The following is a 19,508-nucleotide window of genomic DNA, read 5'->3' as shown; positions in this document are numbered from 1 at the left end:
ATGCATGTCCACGTGTGGAAGGTACAGGCTGAAAGTGCATCACTTGCCTGTAGAGGGCTGGCTGCTGGCAGGACAGTCGCAAGATGGCCGCCGACAACAGAACATCACCTTGCACATGGCTTGCTGTTGATGCCTACTCCCATCCGGGAGCTCTTGACCTTAACCCACCCCGTCCCGACCACTTTTTCACCACCCCCCAATCCCGACCATTTTTGGACCCAAATTTTTTTTGCTAAAACTTTCGCTTTTGGTCAGAAACAATGGTCAATCACCAAGAAAGTGTTCACCGGGGTCCATAAGTGGCCTAAACAGGTATACCTTCGTTACACCTGGTACCGTGTTCTCTGTAGGTGGTCTGAGCCTCTCACGTTTTCTATGGTATTATAAGTCTGGGAAACCAATGAAAGTAAGTAGATATGTATTTATTACAAACATAAAAACATGTGATACAAGAGTAAATTGGATTTTATACAAAAACAGAGGTGAAATAAGCATTGTACCATCGGGCGAACCAAGCGAAATCGGCCAAACTGTTCACGATGAATCGCTAACATTGCTGAATCATGATACATATCATTTTTTCTACTTACATAATACATCTCCAATAACATTATACCATTTTACATTTTATTGAACTGTTTTTACGTATTCACAGGCCTTTCGATAACATTTAGCATAATGTTTGCGCTTATTTACGTAGTGAGTGAACTCGCTGTGACTGTTGTTTCAACTCGTATTATGTTTTTTCAACTTACATAATACTTTCCTAATAACATTATACACTTTTCCACTTAATAGAACTGTTTTGAGATAGTTTCAGGCCTTACGTAAATATTTAGCGTAATAATAGCGCATAATAACACAGGTGGTGAAGTCGCTATGACTATTATTTCAACTTACAACCTATTTTTGTACTTATATAATACTTCTCCACTAACATTACACATGTTTCCACTTGATATAAATGCTATCACATAATTGGAGGCCTTCATGTACTTGGAGAAAGCTTATGACAGAATAGATAGGAAAGGTATGTGGAAGGTATTAAGAATATATGGAGTGGAGGGGAAATTGTTGAGTGCTGTGAAGAGTATGTACGAGGGAGCTAGGGCTACGGTGCAAGTGGATGGTGAGCTGAGTGAGTTCTTTGATCTCAATGTGGGACTGAAACAGGGGTGTGTGATGTCTCCATGGCTGTTTAATATATATATGGATGGGGTTGTAAAGGAGGTACAAGGTAGGGCAGTGGATGTGGGGGTGGCCCTAATGAATGAGGGTGAGATTTGGAAGCTTCCGGTGTTGCTGTTTGCTGATGATACAGTATTGTTGAGTGAAGATGAATGGGAGTTGCAAGGTTTGGTGAATGAATTTGGGACAGTGTGTAGGAGGAGGAAGCTGAAAGTTAATGTAAACAAAAGTAAAGTTATGGTGTTTGAGAGGAATGAAGTCACAGAGTGTGCAGTGAGGTTGGATGGTGAGGTTATGGAGAATGTGAGTGCATTCAAGTACTTGGGTAGTGTGATGAGTAAGGATGGAACTTTGGGGGATGAAATACGTGAAAGGGTACAGCAGGGAAGGAAGGTTGTTGGCACACTGAAAGCAGTGATGAGAAATAGGGAGGTGAGTATGGAAGTTAAGAAGTCACTGCATGATGGTATTGTGATCCCTACCATGACGTATGGAAGCGAGGTGTGGACCTTGCAAGAGGGGAACAAGTCAAGAGTGAGAGCAGTGGAAATGAGTTACTTGAGAGGAGCATGTGGAGTGACGTGGAGGGACAGGTTGACGAATGAAGAAGTGAAGGAACGTTGTGGGGTAGATGTGGATGTGGTTGAAAAGATTAGGAGAAATACACTGAGGTGGTTTGGACATGTGGAGAAGATGGAGAATGAAAGACTGACTAAGAGGGTGTATGTAGGTGAGGTGGAGGGAGGGAGAGGGAGGGGTAGACCGAGGATGAGGTGGAGGGATGGAGTTGAGAGGTATATGAGGGAGGGGGGGGTGAGTTGGGGGGAGGGGAGTCAAATGGTGGGTGACAGAGTGACTTGGAGGCGTTTTGTCTGCGGCCACCCTTTGCGGGATTAGGGCGTCGGGCTATAGATAGATAGATAGTTAGACTATTCTACTGAGCGTCATATTATCGCATATTTACACAGAGAGTGTTATCGCGATATCATTTGTTTCCTCTTACACTAGTATTCAACTTAAAAATTACTTTCCTACCAACATTACACCCTTTTCCACTTTATATCATTCCTATCACATACTTACAGACCAGAATGTTCTACTGAGCGTAATATTTTCGCAGATTTATACAGTGGGTGTACTCGTGACATGAGTTGTTACAACTTACACTATTTTTCAACTTATATGTTACTTTCCTGCTAACATTACACCCGTTTCCACTTTATATTCTTGCTATCACATATTTACTGACCAGAGTGTTATATTGAGCGTCATATTTTCGCAGATTTACACAGTGGGTGTAGTTTTGATATCACTTTTTTCAACTTACACTATTTCTCAACTTATACATTACTTTCCTGCAAACATTACACCCTTTTCAACTTTATATAAGACTTAGCACATACTGACTGGCCTTACCATTATACTGAGCGTCATATCGCCATCCCATACAGTTTCAGTAGTGTAGGAAGTTATGGTACTCTCTGAAACATGGCTGAAGGCACAACGCAACATTGGTGATGTTGAGGGGGTGGAGAGCGGCGCCTTTCATCACTCGCACTTCTCTTCCCTCTCCCACCCGTTTCCACTTTATATTCTTGCTATCACATATTTACTGACCAGAGTGTTATATTGAGCGTCATATTTTCGCAGATTTACACAGTGGGTGTAGTTTTGATATCACTTTTTTCAACTTACACTATTTCTCAACTTATACATTACTTTCCTGCAAACATTACACCCTTTTCAACTTTATATAAGACTTAGCACATACTGACTGGCCTTACCATTATACTGAGCGTCATATCGCCATCCCATACAGTTTCAGTAGTGTAGGAAGTTATGGTACTCTCTGAAACATGGCTGAAGGCACAACGCAACATTGGTGATGTTGGGGGGGTGGAGAGCGGCGCCTTTCATCACTCGCACTTCTCTTCCCTCTCCCTTTTCCTTTACCCTTTCCCTTCCCTTTCCTTCCTTTCCCCACATCCTGGGGCTGTGGGGAGGAAGTTTGGGAATATTGTGTGGCGAAAGATGCGCTGGGGAGTGGCTCCACCTCCTCTCCCCTAGGCCTACGTGCACCACGTGCTCGTGCTGCCTCCCTCACACCACTTTCCCTTTCACCCCGCACTCCCGCCACACCACTTTCCCTTTCACCCTGCACTCCCACCACACCACTTTCGCCTTCCCCAGACAAAACACTAGGACCATACCTTATTTGCCTTCTCGCCCCACCTTCTGATCCTCGGGGTGAGATTTTTTCCTTCCCCAACCACGAGGCAACATCACGTCCTAAGCCGCCGTCATCGTCATCGTCCTCATCCTCGTCCTCATCAGAATCTCTCTTTAGGGGATGGAGAGAGGTCCGTGCAGGTGGTTTGGGTGCAGGCTGCCCTTCCCTTGCCTTACGATACGTATCATACCGCTTTTTCCGGGGCGAAGGGACCTCCTCATCACTGCTTGTTATTTCCTCCTCAGGCTGCACGTAATCTTGATCCACCACATCATCATCAAGTGGAGAATCACTATCTCCAGTGAAGGCATCCAGGGCGGATTGTATTTCGTCGTCTGAGAGACCTTTACGCGCCATGTCTGACCTGGGTCACTGCTAACAGGTGAGTGACCGAGACAAGGGCGAGCGCGGGTCACGCGGGGTCTGGGACGCTGCCCATCTGGCGTCAGGTAGGGGAGGCTTGGGTAGGTGGGCGAATCGAAAATCTCGCGCGAATTTTGAAAATTGTGGAAATTATGAACCTTGCAATTGCAGGACGTTAAAGTACGTCAACGGGATTGGCAGTGACAAAACGTGAGGACGTGGAAGAACGTTGACGGGACGCCACGGGTTAAACAACATGACTTTTTTTTTCTCTCTCTCTCTCTCTCTCTCTCTCTCAGTCTCTATTGTTCATATCTATGTTGCTGTCTATATTCATAATTACTGTACTTCTCTTTGTTTCAGTATTCTGACTACTGTATTTTCTACCACCTGCAATTCATTTTATTTTAGTATTTCTACTATTGATTCTTTTCCTTTAATTTCTCATGTTGTATCTTTGAGTTATTAAAGTATTGATTAATTAATAATAAGTACATTTATAGAATGACGGGGAATCGTCCAGGGTGCAAATTGTCCTGACTGGAAATCGTCCTTGTTTTGATGGGGAATTATCTGACGGTGAATTGTCTCGAAACAGTATCATCGTATGCTTCATATACTATATGAATAAATGATGCTGATTTTCATTCTCTTCTTGACACGTCACATACAGTATTAGGTTATTCTCATACTTTTTCTTATAATTTTCCTTCACTTCTAGCATTTTGGTTCGCATCAAAATTCCTGTCTTTGCTTGTTTTGGTTGGAGTCTGGCCCTGAGAGCACATGTCACATACGATATTAGGTTAGGTTCATACTTTTTCTTATAATTTTCCTTCACTTCTAGCATTTTGGTTCGCATCAAAAATATTATCTTTGTTTGTTCTGGTTGGAGTCAGGCCCTGAGAGCATCGAAATATGTGACTTTGCATCGAACAGTCCCGGAGGATTGGAAGTCAGGTATAATTATTCCCTTGTACAAAGGGAAAGGGGAAAAAGAAGTGTGTGGTTATCATAGGGGCATTTGTCTTCTTAGTGTAATAGGAAAAGTGTATGGTAGGATACTTATTGACAGAGTTAGAGAAAGAACAGAGGAATTATGGTAGGACAAATCCAAACTGGCGGCTAGGGTGGGGCACGAAGCTCTGTACAGTGTTGCCACGTTTCTCATATGCTCTCTCTCTCTCTCTCTCTCTCCTTGGGGAGATGTGTGTCACCCTGGGGAATTTTGTTATTTTATGAGTGACATATAAACTTATGCTTTCATTTCTTTATTTTATTATTGTCTAATTATATTTAAAAATACTGATTATTGCTTTACATTTGTCACCAGATGACCTCGCTGGTGTGGCGCCATGATTTGTTTTCATTCAATCACTCTCTCCCTCCTTCCTTCCCTCCCTTCCTCCATTTCTTCCTCAACACCTCCCCTGGCCTGCCTTCCCCCTCCCTTTCTCTCTCTCTCATCTATGGTGTTTCAGGATACATATTGGTTATTTTCTTTTACACTGTATTGTATATATTGTAAATTTGACTTAATTTCCACACCACCCAGGAGGTAAGGAGACAAAGGAAAGCGACATGAGGAGGCTCTGGTAGCCTGGGTCTGTGTGAGTGTTGCTTCTCATGAGGATTTAATGTATTATTTTTGTTTTACTAAGAAATTGGCATATTTTTCTTATATTCCTGCACTTTATCTTATAATCATAATTGTGACATTATTACTCACCCCAGAAATACGGTAAAAGCCAATAAAAGTGAATACAGGTACATTTTTTTTTTTTTAGCAACGCTAAAATATTTATGCCACATTGCTGTATTGCCATATAAATATTTTGTGCATAATAAGTTTACTGTTCTTTCATATATTATAATATGCACGTTAACATTGTATTCATATGTGTTTATCTTATTTGTGATGCCTTTTACATATATAACAGCCGTTGCACATCACGGGTTTGGAAAACATAGCAACACTGTACAGAGGGTCGCACCACACCCTAGCCGCCAGTTTAGAGTTGTACCACCATAGTTGGAGTAGAACAGGGAGGCTTTGGGAAGGGAAGAGGTTGTGTAGATCAGATATTCATTCTTAGATCTTTAGTGGGAAAGTTTCTAGAGAAGGGAAAAAAGTTGTATGTGGCTTTCATGGATTTGGAGAAAGCATATGACAGGGTGGATAGACAAGGATTGTGGAAAGTAGTAAGAATATATGGAGTAGATAGGAAGTTGTTGAATGCTGTGAAGAGTATGTATGATGGTGCTAAGGCTGCAGTGCGTGAGGATGATGAACTGAGTGAATTTTTCTCTTTGAAGGTTGAGTTGAAACAGGGATGTGTCATGTCTCCATTGTTATTCAATCTGTATATGGATAGGGTAATAAAAGAGGTACAAGGTAGGGTAGTGGATGTTGGAGTGACCCTGGTGAGAGAGGGTAGTGTTTAGAAACTCCCTATACTGTACTGTTGTTTGCAGATGATACAGTACTGTGTTGTTGAGTGAAGATGAAGGGGAGCTGCAAGGCTTGGGGGATGGGTTTGGGAGAGTGTGTAAGAAACAGAATCTAAAAGTGAATGTAGGGAAGAGTAAAGTGATGGTCTTTGAGAGAGGTGAAGTCAATGAATGTACAGTGAGGTTGGATGGTGAGGAAATGGAAAATGTGAATACGTTTAAGTACTTGGGTAGTGTGATGAGTAAGGATGGAAGTTTGGAGGGTGAAGTGCTTGAAAGGGTACAGCAAGGAAGAAAGGTTGCTGGTTCCTTGAGAGCAGTGATAAGAAACAGGGAAGTGAGCATGGAAGTGAAGTGAAGCTTGGACGTTGTTGGAAGGACACAAGTCAAAAGTGAGAGCAGTGGAAATGAGTTATTTAAGAGGAGCCTGTGGAGTCACATGGAGAGACAGGCTGACAAATGAGGATATAAAGGAATGTTGTGGTGTGGATATGGATTTGATAGGAAGCATTATGAGGAACACACTGAGGTGGTTTGGCCATGTGGAGAGGATGGAGGGTGAGAGACTGACAAGGAGAGTGTGAGTGAGGTGAAGGGAGGGAGAGGTAGGGGGAGGCCGAGGATGAGATGGAGGGATGGGGTGGAGAGGTATATGAGAGAGGGGGTGTGAATTGAGAGCAGGGCAGTGAAATGGCGGCGGACAGGGTGACGTGGAGGCGATTTGTTTGTGGCCACCCTGTACGGGATTGAGGCGTCTGGCAGTAGATAGATAGATAGATAGTATCAATAAGTGAGGTAGGCAGACCACTCCAAAATGCATCAAAATTTAATTCATTGATTCCTAAACTGTCGAAATTTGAGATTTCACTGTATATATCTCATCTCATCTCATCAGCCATTTGAGTGTCCACTGCAGGACCGGCCTATCTCTACCGAAGTGGGGACAATACAGCCAATGTATCTCTGGTCATTCAGGCATATTAAGACATCAAAACACATAGGAATATCCAAAATAATGCTGAACACCAAGAAAACCATGAAAAAAAACACCCTACCTCCACAATATTATACGTACAGTACCCCTCCTAATTTTGGCACTGTTTTCGGGTCAGTCTGCCATATTTAGACGCTGAAACACACATAAGAATATCCAGAGTAATGATAAACACCAAGAAAACTATTTTAAAAAAAATTGAAAACCAAAAAAAACACCTGTACACCATTGTAAGTACAGTACCCCTCCTAGTTTTGGTACTGTTTTCAGGTCAATTTGCCATATTTGAACATCAAAACACACATAGGAATATCCAGAGTAATGCTAAACACCAAGAAAACCATGAAAAACAAAACACTGAAAACCAAAAAACACCTGACCTATACACCACTGTATGTACTGTACCCCTCCTAATTTTGACAGATTTTTGGCCACTCTGTCATATTGAGACATCAAAACACACATAGTATTATCCATATCAATGCTAAACATCAAGAAAACAATGCATAAACAACAAAAATCCACAAAAAAACTGACGACTGTTTGAAAATCTGGTGTCCGACAAGTGATTACTCCCGGGACTCAAAAATAAATAAATAAATAAAATAAAATCCATGGGCAATTATGCCACCCTATTGAGAAGAGCTGTATGTGGGGAGCCTCCCCACACATGAGAGTTGTACTCCACACAGGGGCAGATAAAACCCCTGTATCGAGTCAACAATTGTGCAGGGGTAAGGAAAGAATGGAGTCGGCTTAGCACACCCAGTCTCTTGGAAGCAGATTTTACAAGAGATGTAATATGATCTTTCCAAGATAAGTTCCGAGTAAATGAAACCCCCAAGCATGTTCAAGGATGATGCAGGATTAAGCTGAATATTATTAAACATTAGTGGGCATACCTGTGGAAGATTTTGTCGGGTTGATAGGTGTAAGAACTGAGTCTTAGATACATTAAAAACAACCAGATTATTTTTACCCCATTCAGAGATACGAGCCAAGTCAGACATTAGGTGTGCCATAGCCTCATCCCTTGTTTGTTGAAGTAACTGCTGAGATGGGCGTTGTGGGAACCGAATGGAAAGGTGAAGGGTGGAGTCATCAGCGTATGAGTGGATAGGGCTAGATGTACAGCTTAGAAGGTCATTGATGAATAAAAGGAAGAGAGTTGGTGATAGGACAGAGCCCTGAGGAACACGACTGTTGATAGATCTAGGAGAAGAACGATGGCCGTCTACAACAGTGGCTATAGAACGGCCAGAAAGGAAGCTAGCGATGAAGGCACAGATAGAAGGATAGAAACCGTAAGAGGGCAGTTTGGAAATTAAAGATTTATGCCAGACTCGATCGAAAGCCTTTGAGATATCAAGTGCAATGGCAAAGCTTTCGCCAAAGTCCCAAAAGGAGGATGACCAGGAGTCTGAAAGGTAGGTGAGAAGATCGCCAGTGGAGGGTCCCTGACGGAACCCGTACTGACGATCAGAAAGAAGGTTGTGATAGGAAAGATGTTTTAAAATTTTTCTATTGAGAATTGACTCGAAAACTTTTGGAATACAGGACGTTAAAGCAATTGGACGATAGTTGGAGGGTTGGGAGTGGTCACCTTTCTTTGGGACTGGCTGAATGAGAGCAAACTTCCAGCAAGAAGGAAAGGTACAATTTGACAGACAAAGGCGAAAGAGTTTGCCTAGGCAGGGTGTAAGCACAGAAGCACAGTTCTTGAGAACAACAGGAGGGACTCCATCAGGCCCATATGCCTTGTTAGTATTGAGGCCAGTGATAGCAGAAAATACATCAGCTGAAGAAATTTTAATGTCAGCCATGAGGAAGTCAAAGGGGGGAAGTGATGGAGGAACAGCACCGGATTCGTCTAAGGTGGAATTGGAGGAGAGAGTCTGTGCGAAGAGATCTGCATTATCAGTAAAAGAAATAGCTACAGAACCATCAGAGTAGAAAAGAGGAGGGAAGGATGATGAAGTAAAGTTGTTAGAAAAGCTTTTGGCAAGGTGCCAGAAGGAGCGGGAAGAATTCAAGTTCGAGAGTTGAGAGCATTTAGTACGGATGATGTTATTTTTAGCAGAGCGAAGAACAGACTTAGCATGATTCCGGGCAGAAACGTATAAAAAATGTGATTCAGGGGTGGGTTGGCTCCGGTACCCTACATTTTGAAGGCCCTCTTCTTGTTGCGGACAGCATTAGAACAAGCGTGATTAAACCAAGGCTTTCTTGCGTTAGTCAAAGGATCTGTGAAAGGAATGTATGCTTCCATTCCCGAGAGAATAACCTCCGTAATGCACAAGGCACACTCAGATGGCTCCCGGCCATGGAAGCAATAATCATTCCAGGGAAAATAAAAAAAGTACTGCCTGAGGGGCTCCCAATCCACGGCTCCAAAATGCCACAGACGATGTTTCCCTGGAGGGTCCACAGGTCGTACTGGAGTGATAGGTCAGATTAAGGTGATAAGGTTGTGATTGGAGGAGCCCAACGGAGAGAAAAGATTAACAGTGTAAGCAGAAGGATTTGTTGTAAGGAAGAGGTCAAGTATGTTGGAGCTCTCTCCAAGGCGGTCTGGGATACGGGTAGGGTGCTTTACAAGCTGCTGTAGGTCATTAAGGATAGAAAAGATGTAGGCTTGTTCACAAGATGGATCAGTGAAAGGAGAGGAGAGCTGAAGGTGGTGGTGAACATTGAAATATCCTAGAATGGAGATTTCAGAGAAAGGAGAAATGGATAGAATGTGTTCCATCGTAGAAGTAAGATAGTCGAAGAATTTTTGATAGCCAGTAGAATTAGGAGATAAGTAAACAGCACAGATATATTTAGTCAGAGAATGACAGGAAAGCCGAAGCCAGAGGTTGGGGCTTATTGCTCTCATAAAGCCACTCAGGGATGAGTGAGGCTGGTCACTCTCATCCTAAATGTCAGGACTAACTTGCCTCATCCCGGGCTCCTACGCTTCTCATGGGGAAATGTAGGATTGGATGATGGATGGATGGATGGCTATACATTTTATGTGTCTTACTCTGGACATAGGCTTCGCAGTCTGTTCTCAAGGCCCAGCAGTCCTCCTGCATAGCATACTCCTCCACATGTCACCACTTCGGCGCTAACACCCACCATCCATATTGAATACATTCTACGGCTATCTGATACTGGACTTGTATATTGGTATTAGCGGGAGTATTTTTACAACATGTCAGTGGGTCTTCTGGTAGATCAGTAAAGTCTGCTGTAATGAAATCAAATCCTTAGACTGTTCCCAGCCCCAACCGGGATTCGAACCTGGGTCCATTGGTTTGGGCATGTGGAGATTATGGAGGATGACAAATGGGTGCAGAGAGTGAGAGGCGTGAATGTTTTGGATGGAGATGCGAGAGTCAGACCGAGAAAAACTTGGGATGAAGCCATACAGAGTGACCTCACGATTAAGGTGCCTAATAGAGAGGCTGCTAAAGATCGAGCAACATTGAAACCCTCCTTTAGGTGACCAAAACCAACATATGCAAGCATGTTAAAATCTTTATGATTGGGGGGGGGGTGGACAATGTGGATCCCTAATAGTGCGGTACCCTAGATTAACACTTTATCCACATATCTACAAGATCTACGATATGTTTAATGACCTGCAAGGCTCTAGTCCTGTGAACCTGAGTTTCTTATGTTCCTTTCCTTTCATTTGTAAATGCTCCAGCATGCTTGCATCTGTCAGTCTCAGTCAGTTAGTGGAAGCTAACCACAATGCTCAGTCTCTTTCAGCTTTTCCATTCAAATAAAAGGTGGAAACAAACCATAGGTCCTGCCAATCACCGATTATCATTCAGCCAGTAATAGTCATGAAGAAATTGTTGTTTTTTTCATTCATTCATTTCCAGACGCCATGTATCCCAAACGGGGTGGCCAAGGGCTTAGAGTTAATTGTTTTACAGGGAGGGGTACTAATCCTCCACCAACCCCACTTGTAATTTATTCAATTTTCCTTTTCAGACGGCAGTGTCAAAATGGAGGTTTGCAGCTCGTCTGGCGAAGTTGGCATTGTCTTCCATGCTAGAAGTGCTCAAGATAAAACCTTTTGTTACACACACTGTGAAAGACTTCATGTGGGGATATGATGACCCTCTCTTAAGGATATCTAAAGACATTCTTCCCCCAGACCAGAGACCCCCATTTGACAAATTTGGATTCTTTATTGATGTGAGTTACTTTACACCTGAAGTTTTCTGTATTTTGGTACAAAATTGTAGATGGCAATCAGTAGATAATAAGAACTGGAATTTCTCCTCCCTTATTTTCTGTTAAGTCTACGTAGGTGCATGAAAGGAACACCTTCATGTAATGACACTAATACAAAAGTCCCATAGCTCCCTCCCTGCTCCTCTAAAAGAAGAGGATGGACTGTTGGAGAAGGGTAACAGCCTGCAGTCCTTCAGGTTCAAGTTAGATGAGCCCAGGGTCACAACAATATCAAGAAGACCACATTAAAGTACATAAAAATTATTACAGTTCCAGTGCGTCCTGTAATGAAGATTTGTCAGTTTTTCCCAAGTTACAGTACCATTTGTATTAATTCATTCATTTACTCATCATCTTGAAGCCCTTTCACGTGACTTTAGAAACAGACTCCCGTGGGAGTTGTTGTATGCTGATGATTTGGTGTTCATCGCAGAGAACGAAAGGGAGGCGGAGGAAAGGTTTAGGAAGTGGAGAGATGGTATGGGGCAGAAGGGTTTAAGGGTAAATGCAGATAAAACAAAAGTGATATCTAGGGTTGGTGGCGGTACTGTCAAAGACGAGGGAGAGTGGCCATGTGCAGTTTGCCACAAGGGCGGGGGAAGTAATTCCATCTTGTGCGGTGTGTGTGATAGATGGGTGCATAAGAGATGTAGTGGTATCAGTGGTAGACTGCAAGATAATGCTGATTTTATGTGTACGGTGTGTCGGGGTGAGCAGGTGGAGATTGTCAGACGTGAAAGGATTGAACTTGCTGGTGAATCTCTTGAGTGTGTGGAAGAGTTTTGTTATTTGGGAGACATGTGTACTGGAGGTGGGGCTGGAGGGTGAGAAGTGGTTGGAAGAAGTTCAGGGAGATTGAGAGGACTCTCCCTACGTACTAAGGGGCCTTTGTATGCAGCATGTGTTAGGAGTGTAATGCTGTATGGTAGTGAGACCTGGGCAGTGAAGGAGGAAGACATTCGCCTGCTCAGACGTACAGAAATGACAATGATTAGGTGGATGTGCAGTGCGTCCCTGCGTCCAAGACCTGGAGGGGCTGGGTTTACGATGGAAGAGTTGAGAGGTAGGATGGGACTGGAGTGTATTGGTGTTGTGATGAGGAGAGGTAGATTGAGGTGGTTTGGACAAGTGGAGAGGATGGGGGATGATAATTGGGTGAGGAAAGTGAGAAGTGTTAATATTGGGGGTGGGGTTATGAGGGGTAGACCGAGAAAGACACGGGACGAGGTCATTAAGTGTGACCTCAGGGTTAAGGGACTGAACAGGGAGGCTGCAATGGATCGTGCAGCGTGGAGAGCCGCCATTAGGTGACCAAGGCCGACACATGCAAGCATGTTGGAGCCTTTAAAAACGAAAACGAAACGAACTCATCATCTAATCCAGCGTTGCCTCATGAGGAGCGTAGGAACCCGGGGCAAGGCAAGTTGGTCCTGACATTTAAGATGAGAGTGACCTGCCTTACTCATCCGTGAGTGGTGTTACGTGAGCAGTAAACCCCAACTTCCCCTTGAACCTGCCCTGGCTCAGTCCAGTTGTAGTGCCTTAATTACCCATTAAACCACCAGGTGCCATAATTTGGTTATATTGTTACCACCCAGTGTAGTAAATTCTTTCCTGGTGTACAGGAAACCATTTGGCATATCGCTCAGTGTAGACTGTAGAGCCACCCATCAGCAGAAGGAAGAGGAAAGAATGAAATTGTATTACAAAAAATGTATAATTTGGAACACTTAGTTCCTACTTTAAAATGAGGACTGCTGTATCTGTGACTTTTTTTTCTCATATTCACATCTCTACAAGAGATAGAAAAACCACATTTAAGACCTCCGCTTCAAAAGACAAGGTTTGGTTTGTCATGATTAAAATCAGTGTCATGTATCTAATAGCTGTGAAAACATGTTGTGTTTGCTCACTTTCTTCCTTTTTCTAGTCTTTAAAACAATTTTCAGTTTAATTTCATTCATTTATTTCGTCCCTAGTTCACTTCAGAACTGGAAAAATTATTCCTTTGGCAAATAACCCAGCATTTTTTATTTTTCCCGGAACGCCAATTCGAGGATCATGTGTTCAATAATCATCATCATCATCATCATCATCCGGACCTCCTTACTTCCTTTTCCACATTACGGCAGGGTGAGGAGTAGCAGTGTCCAGACAGCCCAGATTTGCCCACGCCAATGGACCACACTTCCACTGACTCATTATTTAAGTCTCCAGAATCCTGGCTTTATATGCAACACCAGAAACATTCACCACATTCTGTAGCTTCACATAAATGTATCCGATAGAGTCAGTCTGGACACTGTCACGTTAGAAAGGAGTGCCAAACCCCTGATCATGCACATCTCACAATATTCATCCAGCCAGCTCAATCTCTTGTCAGTCCCCTAGCCTCACTGACTTCCAAACCTCTCTTCCTCACACACTCATCCACCATATCCCTCCACTTTCTCCTTGGCCTGCCTTGCCCCCTCCCTCCTTCAGATTTGCTCAGAGATACCTTTTTCACCACTCTGTTGTTATTCATTCTCTCCACATGACCATACCATCTCAGTACACTCTTTTCAATTCTGGTGTCCACAGACTTCCTCACTCCACATCTTTCACAAATTACACTATTTCGTATCCTGTCCACTCTCTGTACTCCATGTATATTCCTCAGCAGTCCCATCTCCACTGCTGTCACTCTTGACTTTTCATTTTCATGCCACACCATAGTCTTACATCCATATGTTAAAGTTATCACTAACACTCCCTCATGGAAGCCTTGTGAAGCTGCAACACTCAAGCCTCTGTTTCTTATTGAGGCCTTCATTGCACCAGCTACTTTTCTTTCGTGTGTCACTGTACTTTCCACTTCTTTTGCACATTTTCCTCTCTTTTCTGTTACTGTACCAAGGAATTTGAACTCTCTCACCAATTCCAGTCTCTCTCCATTCACTAACATTGCACTGGGAGTCACCTTCTCTCTCAGTAACCATCACTCTATGCTTTTCTACATTTACTCGCAAGGTGCAACGCTCACAGACATCAACAAAACTCTGCACTAGCCTACCAAGCCCTTGTCTGGTATTTGCAAGTACAGTAGTACTGCATCATCAGCACACAACAAATTTGAGATATTCCCATCCTTCACCATTCATTACCAACACCATCCCCCTCTCAGTTACTCATGTTTTTACTTCTCTCATCACCCTGTCCTATATATATGGAACAAGCATAGGGACATCACACAACCTTGTTGCACGTCCACACTGATCGTGAACCATTCACTTAGATGCCCATTAACCCATACACATGCATCACAACCATTGTAAAAGCTCTTGACAGCACCTAGGTGCTAGGTGCTAGCAGCTTACTCTCTACACCATACATACGCAACACCTTCCGCAGTCCTTTTCTGTCTACTTTGTTTTATGCATTTTCCAGATCCATGAATGCCATAAATACCTTATAGTCCTTCTCACAAGCCTTCTCCACTATCTGTCTTACTGCAGTTATTTGATCCACACATCCTTTGCCACTCCTAAAGCCACCTTGTTCATCACTCACTAGGACCTCTGATATCTCTCTTACTTTGTCTGTAATAATTCTTCCATATACCTTCCCTACCACACTCAGTAAGCTTATGCCACAGTAATTCTTGGACTCATTTCTCTCACTTTTTTTTTTTTTTTTTTTTTTTTTTTTTTTTTTTTTGTACAGAGGTACAATCATAGCCTTTTTCACTCATCCATGCCTTCTTACATATCTCCAACAAGCACTTCATTCCGGTGTCTCCATTGCTCTGAATCATCCCTGCGCACACCTCATCAGCACCAGCTACATTCCCATTTTTCAGCTGCTTCACAGCGCTCTTCGCCTGTGTGAGGGTCATGATTCCAGGCACTGAATTGCTTCTCTGCACGCCCCCAGAACCAATCATGTTTACAGTGGCTCTGCTCTCTCTTTTCCCATTTAACAGGCTTTCAAAATATTCTTTCCATCTGGTCCTGACTTCATCTCCATGGGTTAATAATCTCCCACCTACATCCTGCACACCTTTACATTTCTTTCCGTTTTCACTTCTACTTTTCCGCACCTTTTACCAGAAGGATTTCCTATTTTTAGAGACATTGGTATTCTTTTTTCTTCCTAGATCATCCTTTACCTCCTTCCTTGTCCTCTTCACTAGTCTCTTTACGTGCTTCTTCTATCTATCTATCTATTGCCAGACGCCTCAATCCCGTTTGGGGTGGCCACAAACAAATCGCCTCCAAGTCGCCCTGTCCCCCGCCATTTCACTGCCCTGCTCCCAACTCACACCCCCCTCTCTCATATACCTCTCCACCCCATCCCTCCATCTCATCCTTGGCCTCCCCCTCCCTCTTCCCCCCTCCACCTCACTCATATACACTCTCTTCATCAGTCTTTCACCCTCCATCCTCTCCACATGGCCAAACCACCTCAGTGTGTTCCTCATAACGCTTCCTGTCACATCCACATCCACATGCTTCTTGCTCTCAATATATACAGGTTTTATTTCAGTTGAACCCCTCTCCTGTAACCACTCTAGCCAGTTTTTCCTCTTTTCCTCCCCTGCTGTCTTAACCTCCTCATCCCACCATGCTGTACCTTTCTTTGTTGTTACTTATGCCACACCACACACTGCTTTAGCATTTCTAACTAAGCAATCCCTATATGCATTCCACAGGCTGTCCAGATCCATTTCATTTCAGTTCACTGATTCTAACTCCTCCGCTACTTTGGTCCTGTATTCATCTGCCATTTCTTTGAATCTCAGCTTCTCGACTTTGCCTTTCTCCCTGACTGCTCCTCTTTCTCTCCGAGCCCACCTCACTCCTCTCAGATTGATCATGCATACCACAATCATATGATATGACAGACCTCCACATCGTCCTTTCACGGCCCTCATATAAACAAAATGGCCATTAATCATTGTGGCAATTTGCATAGAAGTATGTCAGTGGAAACCATCTTGCATTCCATTGGGATTGTTAGCTTGCTTTAATGTCTAGCAAATTTTATATAACAGAAAAATATGGATGTGGGTGGGGGGGAGGGAGTGCCAGCTTTCTAAGAATGGTAGCAAAGAGCACGTAGGAATAAAAAATTAAGAAAATAAACCATACCGTATTACATGAAATCATATTCTAACTAATCATCAACCCTTGCAGCCCAAGTGGTTTCCAGTTAGGCATGTAGATTGAAGATAAAAGCAGCTTTTGTCGTCATAAAGTAAAACCCTTCAGTCAGGTTATGTATTTTAAAATTTATTTTTACAGTCATCATATAATTTCATTCATCTCATGGTTGACTTTTCAGACTACAGTACTTGGATTAGCTATGACTCATGTTAACAATGATGATTTTTCATTTTTGTCTTCACTTCCAGTAGACAGTTTCATTCAGCCATGGGTACAGTTCTTAGACTATAGAGTTAGAAGTAGATGTGTGTCCTTCTCTTACAATGACAGTTTTTTCTATTTAATTTTAGCTTCTAGAAGGGGATTTTATTCAGCTAAGTAAGAGAAGGTGTCTTGTATTGAAGGGCCATGTATTGCGCTCATGACACCAAATGCTGAATGTTTTGATATTTATGATTCATTTCCTTCCCTATCCGGGCCAGTATCTGATTTTATTATCCATGGGCATGTCATTCATTTACAGAAACATTTCCGATAATACATGAAGCTACTATTGCCCTTGACATTTTAATGTGAGCAGACTACCAAACTTCCAAAACTTACTGTGAATAAGACTGGATATACAGCCAACAAGTGTTATATGGTATCCTTATGAAAGGGTAGGACCAACTGCTAGTTTACAGTATCCATTGTCTGATGTCAGACTGTTTCTTACTTGATGTGCACCAATACTTTTTTAATTGGCTGTACATTTTCATATACAGAGAAAGTGTAGAAGTCAGGTGGTGGTTTGGTGCTTAAAATTGTTGTTGTTGTGCTACCTCAGTGTGATTAAGCAGACCCATCAACCACAAGCAAACAACTGCCCCTGCATGGCCGTCCCATGCAGTGAACCAATCTTCCCATCCACCAGGAATTATTGTGAAGGTTTGGTGTCTGGGTGATCACCACATTTGCATCTCAACCCATTTAACATGGCCACCATAATAGAACCTACATTACCCCGTTATTTGGTCATATGGTTACCACCCAGTGTTTTAAATTGTTTCCTGAGTCACAGGAGGCCATTTGGCTTGTCACTCAGTGTAGAGTCACCTGAAGTGGAAAGAAGAGTAACAAATAGTGACAGGAAGGATGGCAGAAATAGGAAGAGAGGAGGACGGACGCAGAAAAAGAATGATAGCCATGATTGAAGAAGTAGGCAGCATTACATCACATGAGTGGATGATGGTCGCCCCTACCAACTTGATGCAGTTTTAGTAAAAGCCTTTGTATCAGCAGTTGGAAAAGATCTTTTAATTATTAGGCATTCATAGATAGTACAGTAATTCCTCACAAACCGTTACAGATGTGTCTGTCTGTCTGTCTGTTGCCAGGTGCCTTAATCCCTTAAAGGGTAGCCTCAAATAAATTGCCTCCATGTTGCCTTGTTCCCCGCCATATCACTGCCCTCCTCCCAGCCCACACCCCCTCTCTCACATACCTCGCCACCCCATCTCTCCATTCATCCTTGGCCTCCCTCTCCCTCTCCTCCCCTCCACTTCACTCACATACTCTCTCCTCATTAGTCCCTCATTCTCCATCCTCTCCTCATGGCCAAACCACCTCAGTTTATTTCTCCTATCGCATTCTATCACATCCACCACAATGCTTCTTCACATCCTCATTTGTCAGTCTGTCTCTCTATACAACTCTACAGGCTCCTCTCAGATAACTCATTTTCACTGCTCTCACTCTTGACTTGTGTCATTCCAACGAGGTCAAAGCTTCACTTCCATATGTTAGAGTTGGTCACGATACCATCATGCAGCAACTATTTTTTTTTTTTTTTTTTTTACCTCCATGCTCACTTCTCTGTTTCTTATCACTGCTTTCAAAGAACCAGCAACTTTCTTCCTTGTTGTACCGTTTCAAGCACTTCACCCTCCAAACTTCCATCCTTACTCATCATACTATCCAAGTACAGTAAGACCTCGATATAACGGACTTCAGTAGACTGGAATTCGCTTTTATCGGACTCGAGGAGCTACCGGACTAAATTCCTATATATCGGAATAAGTCCGACAAAGCCAGTAACAGTCCGGACTGCCTGACCACTTCAGCTACAGTATGTTCACCACAGTAAGGTAAATAAAAGACATGTTTATCAGTATACAGTACAGTATTATTGTATATATTATACCATTTGATTAATGTAGTGAAGTTATAACACAGTACAGTATCGCAATGGTAGTCAAAACAGTTTAAAACCATTCATGCGATCCGGACTAATGTCTGATATATCGGAAAAAGTCCGGATTAGCAGGGGGAAGTCCGGATGTCACTTTTATCGGAATTTCGCACTTTTTAGAATGGTTTGGGCACCAATTAGTCCGTTATAGGGAGGTCTTGCTGCACTTAAATCCACTCACATTTTTCATTTCCTCACCATCCAACCTCACTGTTCATCCAGTGACTTCATTTGTCCGGAAGACCATAATAGATATACTGCTAAAAACTACTGTATTTGATGAAAATCACGTAAATGATGGTTATGGTGCAGTAGGAAATATTTCTGGTAATAAGGACGTACTGTATTTTCAGGGCTGCAAATGTATCGCTAAGCCCTTGGCCACCCCGTTTGGGATACATGGCATCTGGCAATGAATGAATGAATGAATGAAAAAAATGTATCGTAATATAGTTATGTTTTGATGGGATTTATTTATATTCATTAAATATTCAAGTCCAAAAGCTAAGAAGTAAGTGATATACTGTATTGAGATAAATACTCAAGTAAGTTGTATCAGCCTTGATCCTTCAGTCCAGTTCCTTACTGCCTAGTAGAGAACACATGAAATGTAATGTGAAGAGTATTCATGTATTGCTTAATAGCTTCATAGTGAAAATAGTGTTAGGTGAA

The 19,508-nt window shown here is 42.7% G+C and overlaps 1 protein-coding gene across 1 annotated transcript in view; it reads left to right on the top strand.

Annotated features, from left to right (window-relative positions):
• The window catches only part of LOC145410992 (lysosome membrane protein 2-like), a 183,480-nt gene that overhangs the window by 73,663 nt on the left and 90,309 nt on the right, over positions 1 to 19,508 (top strand). Inside the window, exon 5 of the mRNA XM_080281051.1 lies at positions 11,214 to 11,420. Coding sequence (XP_080137177.1) covers positions 11,214 to 11,420 — 207 coding nt within the window. The remainder of the gene's footprint in view (positions 1 to 11,213; positions 11,421 to 19,508) is intronic.

The sequence above is a fragment of the Coenobita brevimanus genome, chromosome 87 (genome assembly GCF_032717465.1).
Source record: "Coenobita brevimanus isolate Jiangsu-jjx chromosome 87, ASM3271746v2, whole genome shotgun sequence".
Classification (NCBI taxonomy): Eukaryota; Metazoa; Arthropoda; class Malacostraca; order Decapoda; family Coenobitidae; genus Coenobita; species Coenobita brevimanus.
This window is presented reverse-complemented; position numbering and strand designations above follow the sequence as displayed.